The following is a 23778-nucleotide window of genomic DNA, read 5'->3' as shown; positions in this document are numbered from 1 at the left end:
ATCGGCCACCAAACAAGACAAGCACAGACTGCAACGGACAATCAGGTCTGCGGAAAAGACAATCGGGACCAACCTCCTATCCAACCTGCCTGTCCAGGACCAGGAAACGTGCAAGTAACCTCCCTGCAGACCCTTCTCACCCAGGTCACAGTCTGTTCAAACTACTCTCCTCCGGATGCCGTGACAGAGCGCTGTATGCCAAAACCAGCAGACATAGACAGCCTCTTCCCCCAGGCTGTCGCTCTGATGAACTCACACCACTCATGATGACTCAGAGGCATCACTGTGCAATAACATCCTGCTCTCGCGACTTAAATGTTGTTAGTTGCCTGAATGTTGTCAGTCACTATAATGTCGTACAGAGGCTGAGATCAATGGTCAATAAAACTGATTCTGATTCTCATTATTATCACTGATGGTGTCTCATCTTAATTCAAATGCGATAAAAATAAGACATAGGATAGCCATGTGTTGGACTGTGGTTAGACTCAAGGCTTTTGTTTGTAGCAGATATTATGCCAATAATTTTACAATTTTACAACCTGGTCTCCTAACATCCCTGGTAGGACAGGTTAACTTGGTTAAAATGGTTATTAGCTATCAATCTAAGAAATAAATGGCTAATCTCTATCATTAACAATTAGCAATACAATAGTGAACCCGCCTTCCGGTCTAAGGGAATCCTAGAAAAGGGGTCTGGGTACCACAATACCCGACAATTATTGGCAACAGGTGCTACATTTCGGGCACTCATTTCCAATCTGTGCAAAGCATGGTCTTGTAAAGTGGTGCACAATTCTCAAAACACAAATTTAAGACGATCTCGGATTTTCCCCAATGTGATAGATACGTGCAATAGATGTGAACTTGTCCCAAGCAGACCATTCCTATAAGTTTTGGTCCTGCCCCAGGCTTGCCAAAAGTTAGACAGATTTTCTAACACACTTAACACACCATATGGTGCAGCTATCTCCCCTGAATCATGTGTGGCTTTATTTGGCACTCCGGTGGCTTCAAAACTGCTACGAACCTGCCTTTAACACCATGCTAGCTAGTCGTCTTATACTTCTTAACAGGACACTCCCTCGGCCTCCCTCTCATGGCAGGTGCATCAGGGAGCTACTACTCTCCATAAAACTTGAGACATTTCTGTTCACCTTTAAGGGTTCCCTAACCTCCTGATGAGACCTGGTCATCTCTTTTGAGTCACATATAAGCTTTAGCTATCTTACCTAATTGCAATGACAGAGACCCTAAATCCCCTAAAGCTTATTTTCCCCGTAAATCTTATCTTTATTTCTCGACCACCCTTTTTCTGTTAGATTAAGATTGGATTAATCTTCAACTGTGTTTAGAATAATTGAACAAATTTTGTTTTAGAAACACATTTATATAATGATCCTCAATCAATCAGCAAGCCTGTCGACTGAACCAACCTGCTCCTGTGTGGCCCCGAAAGTGCTGAATTTTGGCTCCTGTGCTCCATTCCCAGCATGCAATGGTGTTGTCAAAGGACCCAGTCACAAGCTTTTGTTCATCAAACTTCACTGTGGCACAGGTGTGAGTCTGAATTCCATAAATGCATTGCCCAGTGCGTACATCCCATAATTTTGCAGAGAGATCATCGGATCCTAGAAAATAAAACATTATGCAGTTAGTGTAGTCACTATACCAAAATTATGACTTCAATAATAAACACTGCATTCTGAATTATTTTGCAAATGATGTGTTTCTCTGATTCTTAGTCTATACCAGGGGTCGGCAACCCGCGGCTCCAGAGCCACATGGAGCTCTTTAGCACAGCCCTAGCGGCTCCCTGGAGTTTTTGCAAAAATGCGTGAAAATGTTTTTTTTTTTTTTTGTGGTTATTTAAATACGGTTTTTAGATGGTAATCATGACTCAACCATTCTTACGCTGTAAAAATGTATGTAGTTGTAAATATATTTAAAAAATACCGAATTTAAGAATGACGCCAAATAGCAAAATTGCGTCATAGCCTGCGACACAGCACAGGTGAGTTGTAAACAAACAGGTGTGTGAGTGATGGGCCATGGATTCAAAAGGCAAAAAGAGAAACATTGCTGATGAGAGCAGAGGCTTTAAGAAAGAAGGACTTAACTCTTTGCTTTCATTGCCAATGCTGAAGCACTGCATGTTTGATTTGCAATGAGAAGTTGTCAAATAAGAAGAGGAATTCGGAGTGACATTTTCAGCTAAAGCATGCTAAATTTGTTGCTGATCACCCAGTTGCAACTGAGAGGAAAGGTGGAATTGCAGTGCTGGTGGAGAAATTTGAGGACTGAAGAAACAGTTTCAAGAAGTGGATTGCATCTCCAAACTCTACGACTGCTGCAAGTTTTGTTGCAGCCCGGGAGATAATAAAATGCGGAAAACCATTTACTGAGTACATGAAGGATTCATTCATTAAAATATCAGAGTGCCTATTTTCAAACTTCAAAAACAAAACCGAGATCATTCAGAAAATTAAAGACATGCCTCTCCGCACAAACAATATCACCGATCAGCAAATCAACGACATCAATTCAGCTCCAGCTTTCTCAATTGCCTGTCATGGATGAATCGTGTGACGTGACCAATATCAAACAGACAGCGCTGCTATGCAGGTACGTGAACTCTAATGGGCCGCAAGAAGAAATGATCAAATTGACACCATTATTTTTCATTAAATTATTTTAATAGTAGGCATACAACTTATGTATTGACAGTCTATGTTGCATTATAAAAGGCTTTTAGATTTTTGCGGCTCCAGACAGGTATGTTTTCGGTATCCCAGCCGTCTTCGGGCAGTAGGCGGGGGACACCCTGAACCGGTTGCCAGCCAATCGCAGGGCACACAGAGACAAACAACCATTCGCACTCGCACTCACACCTAGGGACAATTTGGAGTGCTCAATCGGCCTACCAAGCATGTTTTTGGGATGTGGGGGGGAAACCGGAGTGCCCGGAGAAAACCCACGCGGGCCCGAGCAGAACATGCAAACTCCACACAGGGAGAGCCGGAGGTGGAATCGAACCCGCACCCTCCTAACTGTGAGGCGGACGTGCTACCCAGAGCGTCACCGAGCCGCCCAGATTTCAATTATAATAGTTCTAATTAAATAATGAATATGCCACACTAGAGCAGCGTTCCCCAACCTTTTTTGTGACACGGTTAGGTGCCAGACAAATTTTACCGGGGGGTGACGTCAGTGCCTCCCCAGTCATGAACCTCACCGCACATCACTGATCTCCACACAGTCTCCATTGATGGTCACTGGGTCAGGATAAGGCCTGGGCCTCCTGACGTCCACCACCATTTCCCTAAACTTGGCGGTGTTTAGGTACAGAGGGTTGGAGCCACACTAACTGGCGAAGCGCCGGACCAGGCTCCTGTACTCCTCCTCCCATCCTTCTCTATAGACAACAATTGCGGTGTCGTCCACAAACTTCTGCACATGGCAGAAGTCAAGAGTGTACAGGGCGAAGTGGAAGGGAGAGTGCACTGTTATCTGCGTTACCTCACACGCTGCTCCTCACCGTGCCTGACCTACAGCCACCCATGACTATCAGGTAAGCCCATAATCCTTGCCCTCAGGCGTGAGCTCACGCCCATTATCAACATTCTATCTCTTAGGAGCATAGGCTGAATGGTGTTAAAGGCGCTGGAGAAATCTAGGAACGTAATCCTCACAGCCCCTTTTTCCTTGTCCAGGTGAGAGATAGAGGGATGCAGCATGCAGGCAACAGCATCCTCCGCCCTCACCTTCTCCTGATACGCAAATTGTAGAGGGTCGAGAGCATGCCGAACATGAGGCAGTGTAGCAGCAATCGTTCCAGAATCTTCATCATGTGTGACTGGTCAGCGTGACTGGTCTGAAGTTATTTAACTCCGCAGGTTGCGGTTTCTTACTCATGTTATGTTGTTGGCGCGGTGTTATGAGGACACAGAGTAAAGTTGCATGGGAGTTTTCTTCGCAAAAATCGTGATGTCATCTGTAGTATAATTTCATCGGTATACTCTCAATCTGGGGATCAATAAAGTATCCATCCGTCCGTCCATCCATTCATTCATTCATTGTATGTAGTCTATTGTTGAGGCCTTGTTTTTGTATTAGGTCAGGCACTGGTCCAGTCATAAAATATCAGTGCCTGGTACGAGATAGCAGTGCTTGGTACGGGATGTCAGCGTCTGGCTCCAGGAATGTAGAATTACTGACGCCAGAAGATACGGGATGCAGGTGCATGTACTCATGAAAGCATCCTAGGAAGACCATATAAGGTTTGCAGGACCGTCTCAGGCACACAACCGACCTTTTTCCTGGGCGTGAGACACTTCATTCTGAGATCGGTTGAATAAAATCTTTTTCCAGTCATCCGTGTGTCACTGAAGTTTTCCTTCCCTGAGCCAGCCACCTGCCACCGCGTGTTCCCGAGGACCAGCTGAGCACCGAAGAATTCACCACACATCAAACACTGGTCCGTGAAAATATTGTCTGACAATAATTCGGTCCGTGGTGCTATAAAGGTCAGACCGCTGATCTAGAGCACAAGCACCTGTTTGTAATTTCAGATTACCTACAGAGCATTATATTATGTTTACATGTCATAGTAACACTGACATTGTTTTATTAATATGTAAATACCTTGTGAGAAATAAAATGTTACTTTCCTTTACTCGAATAAAAATTGCATATTGTCAGGCAACATATTTATGGAAGCCTTGAACATACTTTGTAATGAAATTCACTTGATTAATTTAAGAACTGCAGCATTAAAGTAATTTGTGTGGAAATTAAAAGGTTTATAATACAGAATTCTCATTGCACGTTTTTGCTGCTTGAAAAGAGGTTCCAATGAAGATTGCTAAGTGTGACCTCCAAACCTCAACATAGTATACCGTATTTTCCGGACTACAAGTCACAGTTTTTTTCATAGTTTGGCCGGAGGTGCGATTTATGTGTGAAATTATTAACCCATTATATCATTTCATGTTATTTTCACACTAAACTGCATGAGGGCGCTCTCGGCCTTTGGAATAATTGGAACTGCAACTGACAATGAGTCTGACGTAAGCCACGTAGAAGAGGAAGCGCTGCATCTTTTACTTCCGGAGTAAACGGAGTTGTTTAAAAGTGACACTGAGGATGAAGATTTCTTTGGATTTAATGATTTGGAGTGACACAGATGGTTTGATAAACTTGTTCGCATGTTATTTATGCTATAGTTATTTGAATAACTCTTAATCAGGCACGTTTTCAGTTCCTTGTTTATGTGTTTGTGTAACATTAGCATACCTACCGTTCATATTTTTATTTTAAATTGCCTTTCAAGATGACATATCTGTTCTTGGTGTTAGAATTTATCAAATAAATTTCCCCTAAAAATGCGACTTATGTGTCTTTTTCTTCTTTATTATGCATTTTATTGCTGGGGTGACTTATTCTCCAAAGCTATTAGTGCTGAAGAAACTATTTTTAATGTTGAAGTATTAACTTTATTTTGTAGCCTTCACAGGAGATATACTGTTGCTAATTTCTTATGTACGTGTGCTTCCAGGTACAAGGTTTCCAAAAGGTAATCCACCGTTACTCCTGATATTTTATATTCATTAACTCTTTGAATAGTAGAGCCATTTACCATTAACTTTATTTCCTAGTTATTGCTCCTTCTCTAAAATAGCATGAAGTTTGTTGAGTGACAATTTATTACTTTTGAACCATGTCTGGAATTTAGATATTCCCCTATTAACAGTAAGCAGCAACTGGTTTCATTCATTGACGATATAAAAATATTGTGAAATGCCGTATTACTGTGTCAGGGCTGCGAGGGCCCTTAATTGCTGCTCGCAGGTCTAGTTTAAAGTGAATTCCACTGAAAATAAAATAAATGTACCGTTTTTTTCCATGTATAATGCGCCCCCATGTATAATACGCACCCTAAAAATGGCATGTCGATGCTGGAAAAAAGCCTGTACCCATGTATAATACGCACCCAAATTTTGACTTTTTTTTTTTTTTTTTTTTTTTTAAAGTCCCAATGATCGTCACACACGCATCTGGGTGTGGTGAAATTTGTCCTCTGCATTTGGCCCATCCCCGTGTGATTTTGATCCATCCCCTGGGGGAGAGGGGAGCAGTGAGCAGCAGCGGCGCCGCGCTCGGGAATCATTTGGTGATCTAACCCCCCAATTCCAACCCTTAATGCTGAGTGCCAAGCAGGGAGGCAATGGGTCCCATTTTTATAGTCTTTGGTATGACCCGGCCGGGTTACTTAAGTCCGTAAACGTAAAATTATTTCAGAAAAAAGATCATCTTTGGGAACAACCAGATGTTATTCTGCCGGTCAGTATCACTGCGCATGCAGTAGCAAACTCGATAGCGAAGAAATATGTGAGACTCTCAACGGGATCACCAATATTTGAGTGATGTTCCAGTTATTTATCACAATTAGTTTACCAAGTCTGTGTTTTGAGTTCCTCCAATAAACCCTGGTCCAAGCTGCACTTGGTCGCCCCGCTCCTTTCCACACTCCATCCGTGACAAGATTTTCTTCAAAAATTGTTGTACCATGATTTTCTTCAAAAAAAAAAAAAAAAAAAGGAAAAAAATAAATAAATTGTACCCATGTATAATGCGCACCCCAGATTTTAGGACAATAAATTAGTTAAATTTTGCGCATTATACATGGGAAAAACGGTACTTTGTCTGATGACTGTTTATTTAATGAACTAAAATCACTGTAAATTAAGCATAATCATACCTGTGCAGAGAAGACCATCCTTATAATAGAGAGCATACACACGAGCACTGTGGCCAATGAGTGAGGATGTCTCAAAAGCCTTCTGGTCCTTTAGTTGAATCATACGCAGTTTAGCCTTCAGGTAGACAGCCTTCCAATGAGATGCATCCTGAATGGACTCATCAATTCTCCAGCCAAGCTCCCGACAAACGTTCTGCCACACTTCTGTGCATGAATTAATCACCTAAAGGGAGAGAATGTTTGAACAGCCTAAAATCATAGGAACCAGACTTAAAAAGAACATATCCTACAAGTTGTTTTTCATGCAGTGCTTTCCCAGTAAAAGATGTGTGAAAATGTACAAAATGTGATAGCTGTAGTAACATTATGCAAATACTAGAGAAGGTTTTCAGCCAGTTAAATGAAAGCGATAATTGTAAATTAAAAATGAAATTGAAATGGAAATTTTACATTTCCTCATACCACTTTAATATTTAAAACTTTATATTTCAGTTTACTTTTGTTATTCATTTTTTTAAAGAATGTCCATCTACTGAAAATAATGGCATACATGTTTTCTGTTGCTCCAGCAAATAGCCCTGAATTCCCATAGTCGTTCGTAAATACTCAAAATTATTTCTACAAATGATTGGTTCTCCTGAATTATCTCCATCCCTTCTGTGGAATACAGGAAAAGCAGTACAAAGAGGGAAAATAATCTCATTCTCATCACACACAAAGAAAAGGGAAAAAGAACATGAAGTAGTCCTGGTAGCTAAAATTTGTTATCTAGAAAACAGACAATCCAACAGAAGAAACCCAGAATGAAATCAGAAAATGTCACCTCGATCTCAATGAAACAATTAACAAACATTACAAACTATTTTTGATACATCGATTAAGGTAAGATTCCTTCCATCATAGCAATAAATCAGGTAAATACTCAGCATCCCAAATCAAACGAAATAAGAAAAAAGCAATGATTGCATTCATTAAGAACCCAGCAGGGAAGCCAACCAGCTCACCAGACGAAATAGGTTTTTTACTTCTACAGCCACCTATATACTTCAGAAATAAACCCTACCCAGGAAGACATTGACTCTTTTTTTCAACAGCATTGAATTACCTCATTTCAACGAACGTCAAATATCTAACCTTGAACTAACTATAACAGAAAGAACTGTGTTCAGCACGAAGAAGCATACCGAATAATGAAGCTCCAGGCCCTGATGGCTTCCCGGCTGAGTTCTAAAGACATTTCTGGTCCACGTTAGCTCCACTTTTCATTAGAATGTAAAACAAATCAATACAAAAATCAAAACCTCCAGCTAGCACCATTACAGTATCAATTCACTCCTTCTTAAACAAAATAAAGACCCAACGCTGCCATCTAGTTACCGCCCTATATCCCTCTCCAATGTAGACAATAAAATCCACCTGTTCCAACTTATCCTCATGTGTTATATAGTTTGCGGCTCCCGAATCGCTTCGCCCTCGTCTTGTCGCTACAGTGACAACCCTTTCATTGTTAGTTTTTCATAGTCCCTTTCACTGCACTTTGTCAAGAACTCTCCCTTTTGGAGCACTTTGTGTTTAACTTTTTGCAATCCCTCTTTTTTCTTCAGTACGAGGTGTTTTTTTCCCTTTTGTTAAAATTAATCTCTACCTTGGCGGCCTCCATTCAACCAGTCATGTCACCGAGATATTTCTGAAATTTGGTTCCAATGCTATTGCTCGTCCCTGAAAAAATCCAATGGAAAAACGAACATCCGAAGCCAAGCAAGGTCGTTTTGGTGTCCAGCTGGGCTAACGGAAAAGCGCCTTGATTGACCCTCGGGAACATACCAATTGGCTGCAATGAAAGAATTAATTAATTTTGAGATCTGTGCCATTGCAGAGCCAGACAATAAATTTGTTTATATGCGTGAAAATATTTCATGTTTTATAATTTAGCGAAATCAATTTCACACATCTTATAAACAAACATTGCTGAAATATTTACTTTATTCCAGCGCTTGGAGACGAGGCAGCAACACAGTAAAGTCTGTGGATCTAACCAGCGCAGCAAATAGAAAGCCAGTTCCAGAGGCAGGAGTCGCAGAAAGTCACGTTTGAGCAGTGCTTCCAAGCCATTTGACAAATGGCGAAGCTGGGCCGCACCACTGAGGAATATGATGTGGTCCAATGACTGGTTACGCTGCTGGTCATTTAGTGTAAGGAAAGTGGTAGAGATTGACTCCAACCACCTCTGAAAATCTATCTTCTCCATGAGCTCTCATTAGAGCAACCAGCAATCCCTAAAAGGAAAAACAGAATCAGAGATTAGTATTTCAGTTCCACTCAATGTTTTTTACTGCATAAAAATAATTTTTGCTTGTTTATTTTTGGCTTGTCCCGCCCAGATCTCAACAAGAAATTTAGTTAATTTGGCGCATTACCGTATTTTCTGCACTATTAGGCGCACTTAAAAACTTAAAATTTACTCAAAAACCCAGTGCGCCTTATAATGCAGAGCGCCTTATATATGGATCAATTGATGAGTTTGTTGATCCATACTGGTTGTACACAGCGCTCTGCCAAAATGTTTCAGTACGTTTCAGTACAACTAGTAAATTACAAGGTCGCATCGCTTCCCAGCATTACGGCAACCGTGGTCAGGGGGCGTCACTGAATAGCTGTTGTATCCGCGAGGCTATTTCATTTCAAAATAGGCTGTTCCGTTAATGTTTTCGAGTACGTTTACGGCTCAATATCCAACGGAATCGTAAATAAGCAGCACCAATGTGTTAAATCAGTCTTTAGTCGGTTCTGATCACTTTTATGGGAGAGAGTTAGAGAAACGTGATTGTTTACAGGGGGCTGCCACGACACTTTGCTGAGGCTCAAGGGAGTTTGCGGGTGGCTAATGCTATAATGATAGCTGCTATATGCACGAGGCTATTTCATTTCAAAATAGGCTGCTCCATTAATGCTTCGAGTAAATTTACGGATCGATATGGAAGGGAAACATAAGTAAGCAGTACCAATGTGTTAGATCGAACTTTAGTCAGTTCCAATCATTTTATAGGAGATAGTTTGAGAAACGCGATTGTTTACAGAGGGCTCATTGGTTATTGGCTAGTGGATGCATACCGCAACCCTAGTCAACCTCAGTTTGTGTCTGACTTCATAAGACCAAGTCGGGTTGTTATGGTGCGTCTAGTGTGTTGGTGGAGTGCCCAGTGCATGTCACTTCTCACTGATAACCCTCACCGCTGGCTAGCAGTATGCGAACGGGAGAGCCGAGTGCGTAAGTCTCTCCCTGCCAGTACATAGCCTCTCTAACAGCAAGCCCTATGTAGTGCCTCCACGCGACGACACATGGTAACTGGGTACAACACGGACCCAGGCTAATCTACGAGGGACTCGGAGGAGGTTTGGCCCATAGACGTGCGGCACGCAGGCCCACCGGTGTGTGGACACGCCCTGGTGCCCACGAACCAGCCCCCAACTATGGGTTAAATCAGGGGTGTCCAAACTACGGCCCGCGGGCCAACTGCGGCCCGCGGTCCAGTTTTTATTGGCCCGCAGCAAAGAAGAAGTACTGGGCAGGCTAACGAGTTAGCGGAAATATGCTAATTCGCGATCGTGCTAACACGCGCAAACGGACCTCTAAAGGAAATTAAACGAACATTTGGAGCAATACTACATTGTCCTAAAGGTTAGTTTGTAAAGAGACGGTTGCCTTGTTTAAGGATTTCAACTTAAAGAGACACTATCAGACTAAACATGCGAACACAAACGACCAGCTAACAGGGAGTGACCGCGCTGATAAAGTGAAGCAGCTCCAAGCTGAACTGGCATCACAACAGCGATTCTTCACACGGGACTGTGAGTCAAAAATAAATATTACTAAAGCAAGCTACGAAGTGGCCATGTTAAGACTGTTGATGTTATGGACCTGTAAACCTGACACAAACTATTATTTTCTGAAAGATAATGTAAATGACAAGAGCAAAATTCACTAGTTTTAAGTTTTAATAATAACAGACAACTTTGCATTACTTATAACTCCCGTTTAAAATGTTCATGAGGCAAAAGTAATTTTAAACTCATGTAAATTTAAGGTATTTCATACAGTTTGTTCAATGTTATCTGACTCTTCAGATATGAATGAAAGGCAGAATTTGTGTTTTTAGAGTTGTTCACATCTGCCTGAGTGACTCATATTTGGTTATTTTGTCATTTGAAAAATAAAGACAATTGTGACAATGAAATTTGTTTTATAACAGTGTGTATTTGCATGACATTTTTGTAGTTAAAAAATGTCCGAAAAAACTATTGGCCCCCGGGCCCCTTCACTTTATCAAATCTGGCCCTCCTTGCAAAAAGTTTGGACACCCCTGGGTTAAATAGTACCACTGCCCAGTGGGCTCCTCGGGAGAAGAATGGGCTAAGGGAGTCAACCCCTACAGAAAATCAATTTCCCCTTGGGTTGGTGTCAGGAAGGGCATCCGGCTGTAAAAAGTTTTGCTCCAAAGATTTTCTCAGTATAGGCACTCTCAACCACGAGATGGCCATGGACCGTCCCCGGTGGAAGAAAGCCATATTGAGAATCCAGTCCAACCCAGCGGCGCCTGGAAAGTGGACTTTAAACCGATGATGATGATGAGTCAACCTCAGTTTGTTGCAGTATAGCTTCTATTTTATGCGCCTTTTAATCCGGTGCGCCCTATATATGAAATAATTTCTAAAATAAAAAATTAAATGAGGGTGCGCCTTATAATCCAGTGTGCTTTATGGTGCGAAAAATACGGTATATACACTTCGATTTTGTTTTAGTTTCACACAAAAAAAACAAGACTGGCATTACAAATTGTATACAGCAATATTTCATTCTTTAGTATGTTCATTAAGTTTGATCCAATTAATCTTCTGCAGGATACGGCGATTTCTGCTGCGCCACACACAAATGCCCCAGGGCCACAAGCCCATTGAAGAAAATGGGTTCCAAAAAGTCCCACCTAGCTACAAACACAGATATGCTCACACCTCATTGATTAAAGTACATAGGCACACAATTATATTCACACATTAAATCAATAAAAGGAAATTGTAAGCATATAATTATCCCTCCAATCCAAATCAATAAAGATTACATAACTAGACATTTTTTTATACCACTCTCTAAGTGGTCAAGAGAAATGTTTTTATAACTTCATGATCTGATCTGTATTCTTGTGTACTTTGAAATAACAAATAATTTTGGGTATATTGCCTGAATAGCTTAATGACCTTTTAAACTGTTCAATGCATGACAGATGTTTTTCTAAATTACGGAAATTGCCAAGGGCGTCTAAGAATGCTGAATGCTTGATTATATCTTGTGTTTTGCCTAATGCTTGATGTGACGTCGTATGTTGCCTAACGCTAGACGCCAGCCTTGGACAGAGTAGGGTTGGGTTGTCACGATACCAGAATTTCAGTAGTTGGCACCAATACCTGTGATTTTCCACGATTCTCGATACTAATTCGGTACCACGGTAAAAAACAACAAAACAACAGAATACACATACAGGACTGTCTCAGAAAATTAGAATATTGTGATAAAGTTCTTTATTTTCTGTAATGCAATTAAAAAAACAAAAATGTCATACATTCTGGATTCATTACAAATCAACTGAAATATTGCAAGCCTTTTATTATTTTAATATTGCTGATTATGGCTTACAGCTTAAGAAAACTCAAATATCCTATCTCAAAATATTAATATATTTCCTCAGACCAAGTAAAAGAAAAGTTAAAGTTAAGTTAAAGTTAAAGTCCCAATGATCGTCACACACACATCTGGGTGTGGTGAAATTTGTCCTCTGCATTTAACCCATCCCCGTGTGATTTTAATCCATCCCCTGGGGGAGAGGGGAGCAGTGAGCAGCAGCGGTGCCGCGCTCGGGAATCAGTTAGTGATCTAACCCCCCAATTCCAACCCTTAATGCTGAGTGCCAAGCAGGGAGGCAATGGGTCCCATTTTTATAGTCTTTGGTATGACCCGGCCGGGGTTTGAACCCACAACCTTCCAGTCTCAGGGAGGACACTCTACCACTAGGTCACTGAGCTGGAGAAGATTTATAACAGCAAAACAAAATCAAACATTTGAAAATGTCCATTGATGCACTCAGTACTTGGTTGGAATCATTTTGCACGGATTACTTCTTCTTCACAATACCCCACAAATTCTCTATGGGGGTCAAGTCAGGGGAATTGGCAGGCCAATCGAGGACAGTAATGCCATGGTCAGTACACCATTTACTGGTGGTTTTGGCACTGTGGGCAGGTGCCAGATCATGCTGGAAAATGAAATCATCTCCATAGACCTTTTCAGCAGACGGAAGCATGTAGTGCTCTAAAATCTGCATTTACTCTGGACTTGATGAAACACAGTGGACCAACAGCAGCAGCTGACATGGCTCCCCAAACCATCACTGACTGTGGAAACTTCACACTGGATTTCAAGCAACTTGGATTTTGCTCCTCTCCAGCCTTTTCTTCAGACTCTGGCGCCTTGACTTCCAAATGAAATACAAAACTTGCTTTTGTCTAAAAAGAGGACTTTGGATCACTCTGCAACTGTCCAGTGCTTCTTTTCCATAGCCCAAGTCAGACGCTTCTTCCGTTGTCTTGAGTTCAGAAATGGCTTGACCATGGGAATACGGCTATTGTAGCCCATTTCCCGGACGCGTCTGTGAACAGTGGCTTTTGATACCTGGACTCCAGCTTCAGTCCACTGTCTTTGAAGCTCCCCCAAATTCTAGAAGCGACTCTTTTTCACAATGCTGTTAAGACTGCGGTCATCTCTCTTGGTTGTGCAGCGTTTCCTGCCACATTTCCCCCTTCCAACAGACTTTTTGTGGACGTGCTTTGAAACTGCACTCAGTGAACAGCTTGCTCTTCGAGAATTTTTTTGTGTCTTACCATCCTGATGGAGGGTGTCACTGATGGTCCTCTGGACAGCAGTCAGATCAGCAGTCTTCCCCATACTTGTGATTTAGTTTACTGAACCAAGCTGAGTGTTTATCAAGGCTCAGGAAGCCCTTGCAGGTGTTTCGAGTTAATTAGACGATTCAAGTGATTAGTTGAATACCCTACTAGTATACTTATTCATGATATTCTAATATTTTGAGATAGGATATTTGAGTTTTCTTAATCAGCAATATTAAAATAATAAAAGTCTTGCAATATTTCAGTTGATTTGTAATGAATCCAGAATGTATGACCTTTTTGGTTTTTTAATTGCATTACAGAAAATAAAGAACTTTATCACAATATTCTAATTTTCTGAGACAGTCATCCATCCATCCATCCATCCATCCATCCATCCATCCATCCATCCATCCATCCATCCATCCATCCATCCATCTTCTTCCGCTTATCCGGGGTCGGGTCGCGGGGGCAGCAGCTTCAGGAGGGACTCCCAAACTTCCCTCCCTCCAGCCACTTCATCCAGCTCATCCCGGGGGATCCCAAGGCGTTCCCAGGCCAGCTGAGAGACATAGTCTCTCCAGCGCATCCTGGGTCGTTCCTGGGGTCTCCTACCGGTGGGATATGCCCGGAACACCTCCCCAGGGAGGCGTCCAGGAGGCATCCTGATGAGATGCCCGAGCCACCTCATCTGGCTCCTCTCAACGTGGAGGAGTAGCGACTCTACTCCGAGCCTCTCCCGGATGACCGAGCTTCTCACCCTATCTCTAAGGGAGAGCCCGGACATCCTGCGGAGAAAACTCATTTCGGCCGCTTGTATCCGGGATCTCGTTCTTTCAGTCACGACCCATAGCTCGTGACCATAGGTGAGGGTAGGAGCGTAAATCGACCAGTAAATTGAGAGCTTTGCCTTTTGGCTCAGCTCTCTCTTTACCACGACGGACCGGTACAGAGTCCGCATTACTGCCGACGCTACACCGATCCGCCTGTCGATCTCGCGCTCCATCCTCCCCTCACTCGTGAACAAGACCCCAAGATACTTAAACTCCTCCACTTGGGGCAGGATCTCATCCCCGATCCGGACAGGGCATTCCACGCTTTTCCGATCGAGGACCATGGACTCGGATTTGGAGGTGCTGACTCTCATCCCGACCGCTTCACACTCGGCTGCGAACCGCTCCAGTGAGAGCTGGAGACCACGGCCTGAAGAAGCCAACAGCACCACGTCGTCTGCAAAAAGCAGAGACGCGATGCTGAGGTCCCCAAACCGGACCCCCTCAACGCCTCGGCTGCGCCTAGAAATTCTGTCCATAAAAATTATGAACAGAATCGGTGACAAAGGGCAGCCTTGGCGGAGTCCAACCCTCACTGGGAACAAATCCGACTTACTGCCGGAAATGGGGACCAAACTCTGGCATCGGTGATACAGGGACCGAACCGCCCTTATCAGTTGGCTCGGTACCCCGTACTCCCGAAGCACCCTCCACAGAACCTCCCGAGGGACACGGTCGAGCGCCTTCTCCAAGTCCACAAAACACATGTGGACTGGTTGGGCGAACTCCCATGCACCCTCGAGGATCCTGTTGAGGGTGTAGAGCTGGTCCACTGTTCCACGGCCAGGACGAAAGCCACACTGCTCCTCCTGAATCCGAGGTTCGACCTCCCGACGGACCCTCCTCTCCAGCACCCCTGAATAGACCTTACCAGGGAGGGTGAGGAGTGTGATTCCCCTGTAATTGGAACACACCCTCCGGTCCCCCTTCTTAAAGAGGGGAACCACCACCCCAGTCTGCCAATCCAGAGGCACTGTCCCCGATGTCCACGCAATGTTGTAGAGGCGTGTAGGCCATGACAGCCCCACAACATCCAGAGCCCTTAAGAACTCCGGGCGGATCTCATCCAACCCCGGGGCCTTGCCACCGAGGAGTTTTTTTAAATACCTCAGTGACTTCGACCCCAGAGATTGGAGAGTCCGCCTCAGAGTCCCCAGGCCCTGCTTCCACAATGGAAGGCGTGTAGGTGGAATTGAGGAGGTCTTCGAATTATTCTCCCCACCGACTCACGACGTCCCGAGTCGAGGTCAGCAGCACGCCATCCCCACTGTAAACAGTGTTGACGTTGCACTGCTTCCCCCTCCTGAGACGCCGGATGGTGGACCAGAATTTCCTCGAAGCCGTCCATTCTCCATGGCCTCGCCAAACTCCTCCCACGCCCGGGTTTTTGCCTCAGCAACCGCCGAAGCCGCGTTCCGCTTGGCCATCCGGTACCTGTCAGCTGCCTCCGGAGTCCCGCAGGCCAAAACGGCCCGATAGGACTCCTTCTTCAGCGTGACGGCATCCCTTACCGCCGGTGTCCACCAGCTGGTTCGGGGATTGCCGCCACGACAGGCACCAACGACCTTACGGCAACAGCTCCGGTCGGCCGCTTCAACAATGAAGGCGCGGAACATGGTCCACTTGGATTCAATGTCCCCCGCCTCACCCGGGACATGGGAAAAGCTCTGCCGGAGGTGGGAGTTGAAGCTCTTCCTGACAGGGGATTCTGCCAGACGTTCCCAGCAGACCCTCACAGAGCGTTTGGGTCTGCCAGGTCGGACCGGCATCTTCCCCCACCATCGGAGCCAACCCACCACCAGGTGGTGATCAGTTGACAGCTCCGCCCGTCTCTTCGCCCGAGTGTCCAAAACATGCGGCCGCAAATCCGATGACACGACTACAAAGTCGATCATCGAACTGCGGCCTAGGGTGTCCTGGTGCCAAGTGCACACATGGACACCCTTATGTTTGAACAAGAGCCATTATAGAAAATCCGTGTCGAGCACAGAAGTCCAATAATAGAACACCGCTCGGGTTCAGATCGGGGGGGGCGTTCCTCCCAATCACACCCTTCCAGGTCTCACTGTCATTGCCCACGTGAGCATTGAAGTCACCCAGTAGAACGATGGAGTCCCCAGAAGGAGCGCTCTCCAGCACTTCCTCCAGGGACTCCAAGAAGGGTGGGTACTCTGAGCTGCCGTTTGGTGCATAGACACAAATAACAGTCAGGACCCGTCCCCCCCACCCGAAGGCGGAGGGAGGCTACCCTCTCGTTCACCGGGGTGAACCCCAATGTGCAGGCGCCCAGCTGGGGGGCAATAAGTATACCCACACCTGCTCGACGCCTCTCACCGTGGGCAACTCCAGAGTGGAAGAGAGTCCAGCTCCTCTCGAGAGGGCTTGTACCGGAACCCAAACTGTGCGTGGAGACAAGTCCGACTATGTCTCGTCGGAACTTTTCTGCCTCGCACACCAGCTCGGGCTCCTTTCCAGCCAGAGAGGTGACATTCCATGTCCTAAGAGCCAGCCTCTGCAGCCGGGGATCAGACCGCCAAGGTCCCTGCCTTTGGCCGCCGCCCAGCTTACACTGCACCCGACCCCTTTGGCCCCTCCCACAGGTGGTGAGCCCATGGGAAGGGGGACCCACGTTTCCTTTTCGGGCGAAGGCCCGGCCACCAGACGCTCGCCTTCGAGCCCTGCCTCCAGACCTGGCTCCAGAGGGGGGCCCCGGTGACCCGCGTCCGGGCGAGGGAAAACCAAATCCATTCATGTTATTCATCATAAGGGGCTTGTGTGAGCCGTGCTTTGTCTGGCACCTCACCTAGGACCCGTTTGCCATGGGTGACCCTACCAGGGGCATGAAGCCCCAGACAACATGGCTCCTAGGATCATAGGGGCACGCAAACCCCTCCACCACGATAAGGTGACAACTCACGGAGGGGTGAGACAGTCCTGTACTTTTAAAATCACTAATTTATTTAAAACTGCTTAAACTTTATACATTAAAATATAGCATGAGTGGCATGAAGCCTTCAAGCCACACATCTATAAAAACAAGCAAGCCAGATAATAACAATATTCAACTATAGACATTAAAAAAGAACAGCAGTGACATGGAGCCTTCAAGTCACATCTATAAAAACAAGTAAGACTGATAAATAATTTCCAACTTTACCTTTGGTGTGGAAACCTCGCAAGCATTTTTTGCACGTTGGCTTGTTCGAATCTATAATTGCTCCGGTTGCATCTGCCTCTAATGCAAAATATTTCCACACAACTCTTTGAGCGAGCTGGCTTCTCAACAAGCCGGCGTGTTGGACTTCCACTCCCACTTGCTGAAGCCATTGTATTGAAAGACAGAATTTTTCTTCTTCTTCAGCGCCGCTGACTGCTGCTCCGTGCTGCTCGCATGCGTATACTGCCCCTTTCAGTTCCGGCAAAAATCGACACAGCTTCCAAAGTGAAAAGTTAAATATTCGGTTTTGACGGTACCACAAAAAAACAGGTATCGACGTATTTTTTGCGTGTTGGTACTGAATTGGTACCGAAAGTATCAGTTCTTGTGACAACCCTAGTTGGAAGCACGATTAACTGAGTATGTGACAAAGTAAGTAAGTGCATGGAATGAGAAAAAAATAGACAAATGCATGGTAAGTGGTAAAAGCTTTGCATGGAAATAGTCAGGAAACATTAACGAATCGAGTACTAATGAAATTGCTAAATGCAGCATGATCACAAGTTCACGTCCCGGCTAACAGTTTATGTCACACCCAAAAGTTCACGTAATTCCGTACAAAATGACAAATTGTCAGGATGATGAATGGATGATGTGTGACAGAGGGTGGAGTGGATGTATGCAGAAGGTCGGTTGTGCAAAAATGGCGGAAACATGTTTACAGAAAGTATACCGTATTTTCTGCACTACAAGGTGCACTTAAAAACTTAAAATTTACTCAAAAAAACACAGTGCGCCTTATAATGCAGAGCGCCTTATATATGGATCAACTGATGAATTTGTTGATCCGTACTCGTACACAGCACTCAGTCAACGTTTCAGTACCTTTTAGTACGACGAGTAAATTACAAGGTCGCTTCGCTTTCAGCATTACGGCAACCGTGGTCAGAGGTGTCACCGAAGTAAGCTACTACTGGTCGATCACATAACATTTATTTATTTATTTTTTTCTGTAGGTTAGAATCGCTTGATTGACATACTCCTCTATTGTGGGCTATATCACAGACGACAGGAAGGAGTACAAGGCCCTGGTGGAGAACTTTGTGAAGTGGTGCGACATCAACCACCTTCTGCTCAACATCAGCAAAACCAAGGGTTTGGTGGTGGATTTTAGGAGGATGAGAGGGACCTCAGCCCCTATCACCATCAAGGGAGGGGAAGTTGAAAGAGTGGACTCCTATAGGTACCTGGGGGTACACTTTAACAACAAACTGGACTGGTCCGACAACACCGAGGCTCTTATCAGGAAGGGGCAGAGCAGGGTGTTTTTCCTGAGAAGGCTGAGGTCGTTCAATGTTTGTAAGAGGCTACTGAGAATGTTTTATCAGTCAGTGGTCTCCAGTGTCCTGTTCTTCGCCAGGGCCTGCAGGGGAGGCAACATCTGTGCCAGGGACGCTACCAGGCTGAACAAGCTAGTGAAGAAGTCCAGCTCTGTGGTGGGGACCGGGTTGGACAGCGTGGAGACGGTGGTCGAACAGAGGATGGCGAAAAAACTGGCGGCCATGTTGGCCAATCCCTCCCATCCACTGCACATTGAGCTGACGGGGATGAGGAGCAAATTTAGCAACAGATTTGTCCTCCCCCGTCAGAGCACAGAGATTTTGGACAGTCGTTTATTCCAGCTGCACTCCCACTCTACAATCAAACCTGGAGCTAGAGCAGGGGTGGGCAAAACTATGGCCCGCGGGCCACATCCGGCCCACGGGACCGTTTAATCCGGCCCGCCAAACCTGAATAAATTGTATCATTAAAAATTTTTTTTGGTCATTTTGCATGCAATGACTGCGTTTCCCCAGTAGATGGGGAACCGCTCGCCTGCGCATTTACTACCGAAAGCCGTGTCAGAAAGCTCGGTGCACACTCACAAGTGCGTGTACGTACTCAGTAGTACGGACATGGCGCACTCGCGCTCTATTTGTATCAGTCCCGAATTTAGAGCGTGGGCTGTGACGACAGCATTCTTGTAATTTGCGCGCTGAGCTTTCAGATACAGTTTTACGCTAAAGCCACCCACAAACCTTCCCCTGGAATCCTTCTATTAAAATGAGTCGCCCAAGGAAAAGCAAGGTGGACACAGTGCCGAGTGTTTAAAAAAGAGTGGCCAATTTGGCTCGACGTACGCGACGTGACGTTCAGCCACATCAAAATCAACCCGTCACAGATCGAGGTAAACGGACCAACACCTCGGATCTCTCCTAAGAATTGCCACAACACATTTTACTCCAGACTATGACGCACTAGCAAAAAAGGGAGACCAACAACACTGTTCCCACTGAAAATGAAGGGGAGGCTCTCAAGTTTGTTGTAAAAAAATGCATTTTGAATATGATTTGTACACATAGCAGGGATTGAAACTAGCGACCATTCTCATTTTCAAACAATGCAGGATGCTCAAGGACATTGATGCACCACCTGTTTGCGACTAATCTTAACCTGTAAAGTTCTTAAGGCTTACTTTAAGGAAGTGTTTCCCCAGTGGCGTAGCCAGGAATTTTTCCAGTAGGGGTGCGCGCCCACAGGAAAAAAAATCGAACATCACCCACGCCGTTCGCTGATCGCTAAAACAACATCCGGGTTCGGGACGCAAACGGTGAATGGATAACATCGCGCACATAGAATAGCGCAAGCACATTCGCGCAAGACCGAAAGAAAAAAACGGCATGAAAATGAAGAATCGAAAAAGCTCGATTTTTTTCAACCGGGGCGCAGGGAGTCCTAACCGGGGCTACGCCACTGTGTTTCCCGTTTCCTCACCTCTGTTACCAGGTGTTTGTGAGTTAAAACTCTGCTCTGATGTTCAGATACCCCTCACCGTGTTGCCGTTTTGATTACTTTATTTGGATGTATGCTTTCACCGATTCTTCAAGATATATTTGGTCAGAATGTTTGCCGTTTGATGTGATCTCATAAGATAAACATCTTTCATTAATCTGACCTGCAGGCACTGAAGTGATGGAGACTGTTATTCATAATAACAGTGTCGTATTTTATGAGAATCACTGATAGCAGTTTTTTAGTGAATTATTTTTATTTTTTTTAATGCTGTTAATAAATGCATTTGTTTTCAAAAAACTTGTTTGGAATATAATAATAATAATAATAAGAATTCATTAAATTTGTATAGCGCTTTTCAAAAACCCAAAGACGCTTACAGGGAACAAGGCAAAGACATACATGAGGGGAGGGGGACGGGGAGGAAACAATCGGATAAACTTAAGAAGAGGAAACCAGTTATGGGTAGGGGAGGTCATGAGCTTGGGAGAAGAGGTAAGTTTTTAGACGGGACTTAAATATGGGGAGTGTGGGTGAGTCACAGACAGACTGAGGGAGAGAGTTCCAGAGTCGGGGTGATGTGCAGGAGAAGGCTCTGTCACCGAAGGATTTGAGTTTGGATTTTGGGACTGTCAGACGTGAAGTATTGGAGGATCGGAGGGGACGGTTGGGGCAGTAGGGGACAAGGAATATCCATGCTTTACAACCTACTAAAGGCCAAAATATTTTATGCAATGACCTTTACAGGTCGCTTATATTACTTCACACAAACACTACGTCCATCTGCTCCTGGTTCGGCCCTCCGGTCCAAATTTAGAACCCAGTTCGGCCCGCCAGTCAAAAAGTTTGCCCACCTCTGAGCTAGAGACTTGAGACTTTTTATCTGCACATGATGCACTTTAGTAAACTACCAGCTTGCACTGCATGTTATTGGACCAGCAGTGTGTTATATTTATTGCATTGTGAACTTTGTTTTTTCTGTTTGTCTTCCTCTTTTTAAATGTCACGAGCTGTTTGACAACTAATTTTCCCCAGAGGGGACAATAAAGGTTTCAATCAATCAGGGTAAGCCTATCGAGAGGCAATCACAGTGAGTTGAGCATACAGTGACCACCCGCCCCCTTCACCGCAGCACATAGACACCAAAGCTAAGAAGCTAATCAACGCATTACGCATCAACGCACGCACTCGTTTCTTTCTTTTAAACTAAAGAAAGTTAATGACCATCAGAAATGAGTGGGGTTGCTTGACCAAGTAAGAAGCCAAACGTATCATTTTCATCACCATCGCTTGATTGACATGCAGGTAAGCCTATTGGGAGGCAATCACAGTGAACCGCCCCCCACTCACCGCAGCACATAGACACCAAAGCTAAGAAGCTAATCAACGCATTACGCATCAACGCACACACTCGCTTCTTTCTTTTAAAGTAAAGTAAGTTTATGATCATAAAAAACGAGTGGGGTTGCTGGACCAAGTAAGAAGCCAAACCGTATCACTTTCATACGGAAAGGGAGCTGGGTTGACATTCCCTTTAGCGCAACCTCAGTCAACCCCAGTTTGATGCAGTATCTTCTATTCTATGCGCCTTTTAATACGGCGTGCCCTATATATGAATTAATTTCTAAAATAAAAAATTTAATCGAGGTGTGCCTCATAATCCAGTGCGCCTTTTAGTGCAGAAAATACGGTACTTGGAGATAAAATCAGCAGAGGTGCCAGAGGGAGAGTGGCAGGAGAGGAACAGCCAAGAACCCAGCCAAAGGGTGATCACCAAGGCCGAAAGACTGGAAGCAGGTGGACGAAAAAAAACGGCCACTCCCACTCCTAGGGAATCAACTCTCATCGAACTTGCCCCCACCCCCATGGAATTGTCACTCGTTAAACTCGGCCCCACCGGCAACTGAACATAAGCTGATCAAGGAACGTTGTCATTGCTTTTTCAGAATGCTGATTTTCTGCTCGTAAGCATTGTCGGACGAAAAGCCCAGCTGTATCGTATTTTTCCTGAAAACAAAGCTTTCTTAACAAGAATTATGATTCAGAATCAGAATCAGCTTTATTGACCAAGCTTGTGCATGCCAAACAGGGAATTTGACTCCGGTTGATTGCAGCCTCTGTACAACATTTAACTGATTGACAACATTCAGGTGACTAACAACATTTAAGTGACGAGAGCAGGATGTTATTGCATAGTGATGTCTCTGAGTCTCTATGAGTGGTGTGAGTTCATCAGAACGACAGCCTGGGGGAAGAAGCTGTGTCTGTTGGTTTTGGCGTACAGCGCTCTGTAACGCCGTCCGGAGGGGAGTAGTTTGAACAGACTGTGACCTGGGTGAGAAGGGTCTGCAGAGATGTTACTTGCATGTTTCCTGGTCCTGGACAGGTACAAGTCTTGGATAGGAGGTTGGTCCCGATTGTCTTTTCCGCAGACCTGATTGTCCGTTGCAGTCTGTGCTTGTCTTGTTAGGTGGCCGATCCAAACCAGACAGTGATGGAGGTGGAGAGGATAGACTGGATGATGGCAGTCTAGAAGGTCTTCAGCAGCTCCTGTGGCAGGTTTCTGAGCTGTCTCAGAAAGTACAACCTCTGCTGGGCCTTCTTCCGGACAGAGTCTATGTGGCTGGTCCATTTCAGGTCCTGGGAGATTGTGGATCTCAGGAACTTGAAGGTGTCTGTGGTGGGAGTAGCATTACTGAGGATGGTGAGGGGTGGAAGTGGCGAAGGGTCTCTCCTGAAGTCCACTGTTATCTTCACGGTCTTGAGCGGGTTCAGCTCCAGGTGGTTTTGGCTGCACCAGTGGACCAGTCGCACCACCTTCTGTCTGTACGCAGTCTCGTCACCGTCCCAGATCAGTCTGATGAGAGTGGTGTTGTCCGCATACTTCAGGAGCTTCACAGAAGAGTCGCCTGAGGAGCAATCGTTGGTGTAGAGAGAGAAGAGCAGTGGGGAGAGTACGCACCCCTGGGGGGCCTCAGTGCTGGTGGTCCGGGTGTCGGATTTGTGATGGTCCCCAGCCTCACATGCTGTCTCCTGTTGGTCAGGAAGCTGGTGATCCACTGACAGGTGGAGGCAGGCACCGCGAACTGGATGAGCTTCTGGTGGAGGATGTTTGGAGCGATGGTGTTGAATGCCGAGCTGAAGTCCATAAACAGGATCCTGGCGTACGTCCCTGGGGTGTCTAGGTGGCGCAGGATGTAGTGCAGCCCCATGTTAACCGCATCGTCCACCGACCTGTTTGCCCAGGAGGCAAACTGTAG

General features: G+C 45.1%; 1 protein-coding gene and 1 long non-coding RNA gene across 6 annotated transcripts in view; one reads left to right on the top strand and one right to left on the bottom strand.

The window, feature by feature from the left end:
• fbxw2 (F-box and WD repeat domain containing 2) overlaps window positions 1-23778 on the bottom strand; it is a 79025-nt gene that overhangs the window by 47830 nt on the left and 7417 nt on the right. For 4 of the 5 annotated variants that reach the window (XM_037265848.1, XM_037265846.1, XM_037265845.1 and 1 more), the window contains 3 exons: window positions 8742-9036; window positions 6761-6983; window positions 1437-1631 (listed from right to left, as the gene is read on the bottom strand). In XM_037265848.1, the coding sequence (XP_037121743.1) occupies window positions 1437-1631; window positions 6761-6983; window positions 8742-9008 (685 nt within the window). In that variant the 5' untranslated portion in view covers window positions 9009-9036. Of the gene's footprint in view, window positions 1-1436; window positions 1632-6760; window positions 6984-7310; window positions 8592-8741; window positions 9037-23778 lie in introns of those variants that run through there. The other variant, XM_037265849.1, reaches the window with a different exon arrangement.
• Window positions 2347-23778, top strand: part of LOC119131444 — a 546859-nt gene continuing 525427 nt past the window's right edge. The window contains exon 1 of the long non-coding RNA XR_005099656.1: window positions 2347-2405. This is a non-coding gene — a long non-coding RNA (uncharacterized LOC119131444). The remainder of the gene's footprint in view (window positions 2406-23778) is intronic.

This window comes from Syngnathus acus, chromosome 12 (assembly GCF_901709675.1).
Source record: "Syngnathus acus chromosome 12, fSynAcu1.2, whole genome shotgun sequence".
In the NCBI taxonomy this organism is placed as follows: Eukaryota; Metazoa; Chordata; class Actinopteri; order Syngnathiformes; family Syngnathidae; genus Syngnathus; species Syngnathus acus.
The sequence above is the reverse complement of the archived record's forward strand: the minus strand, read 5'-3'. Positions and strand labels throughout refer to the sequence as shown.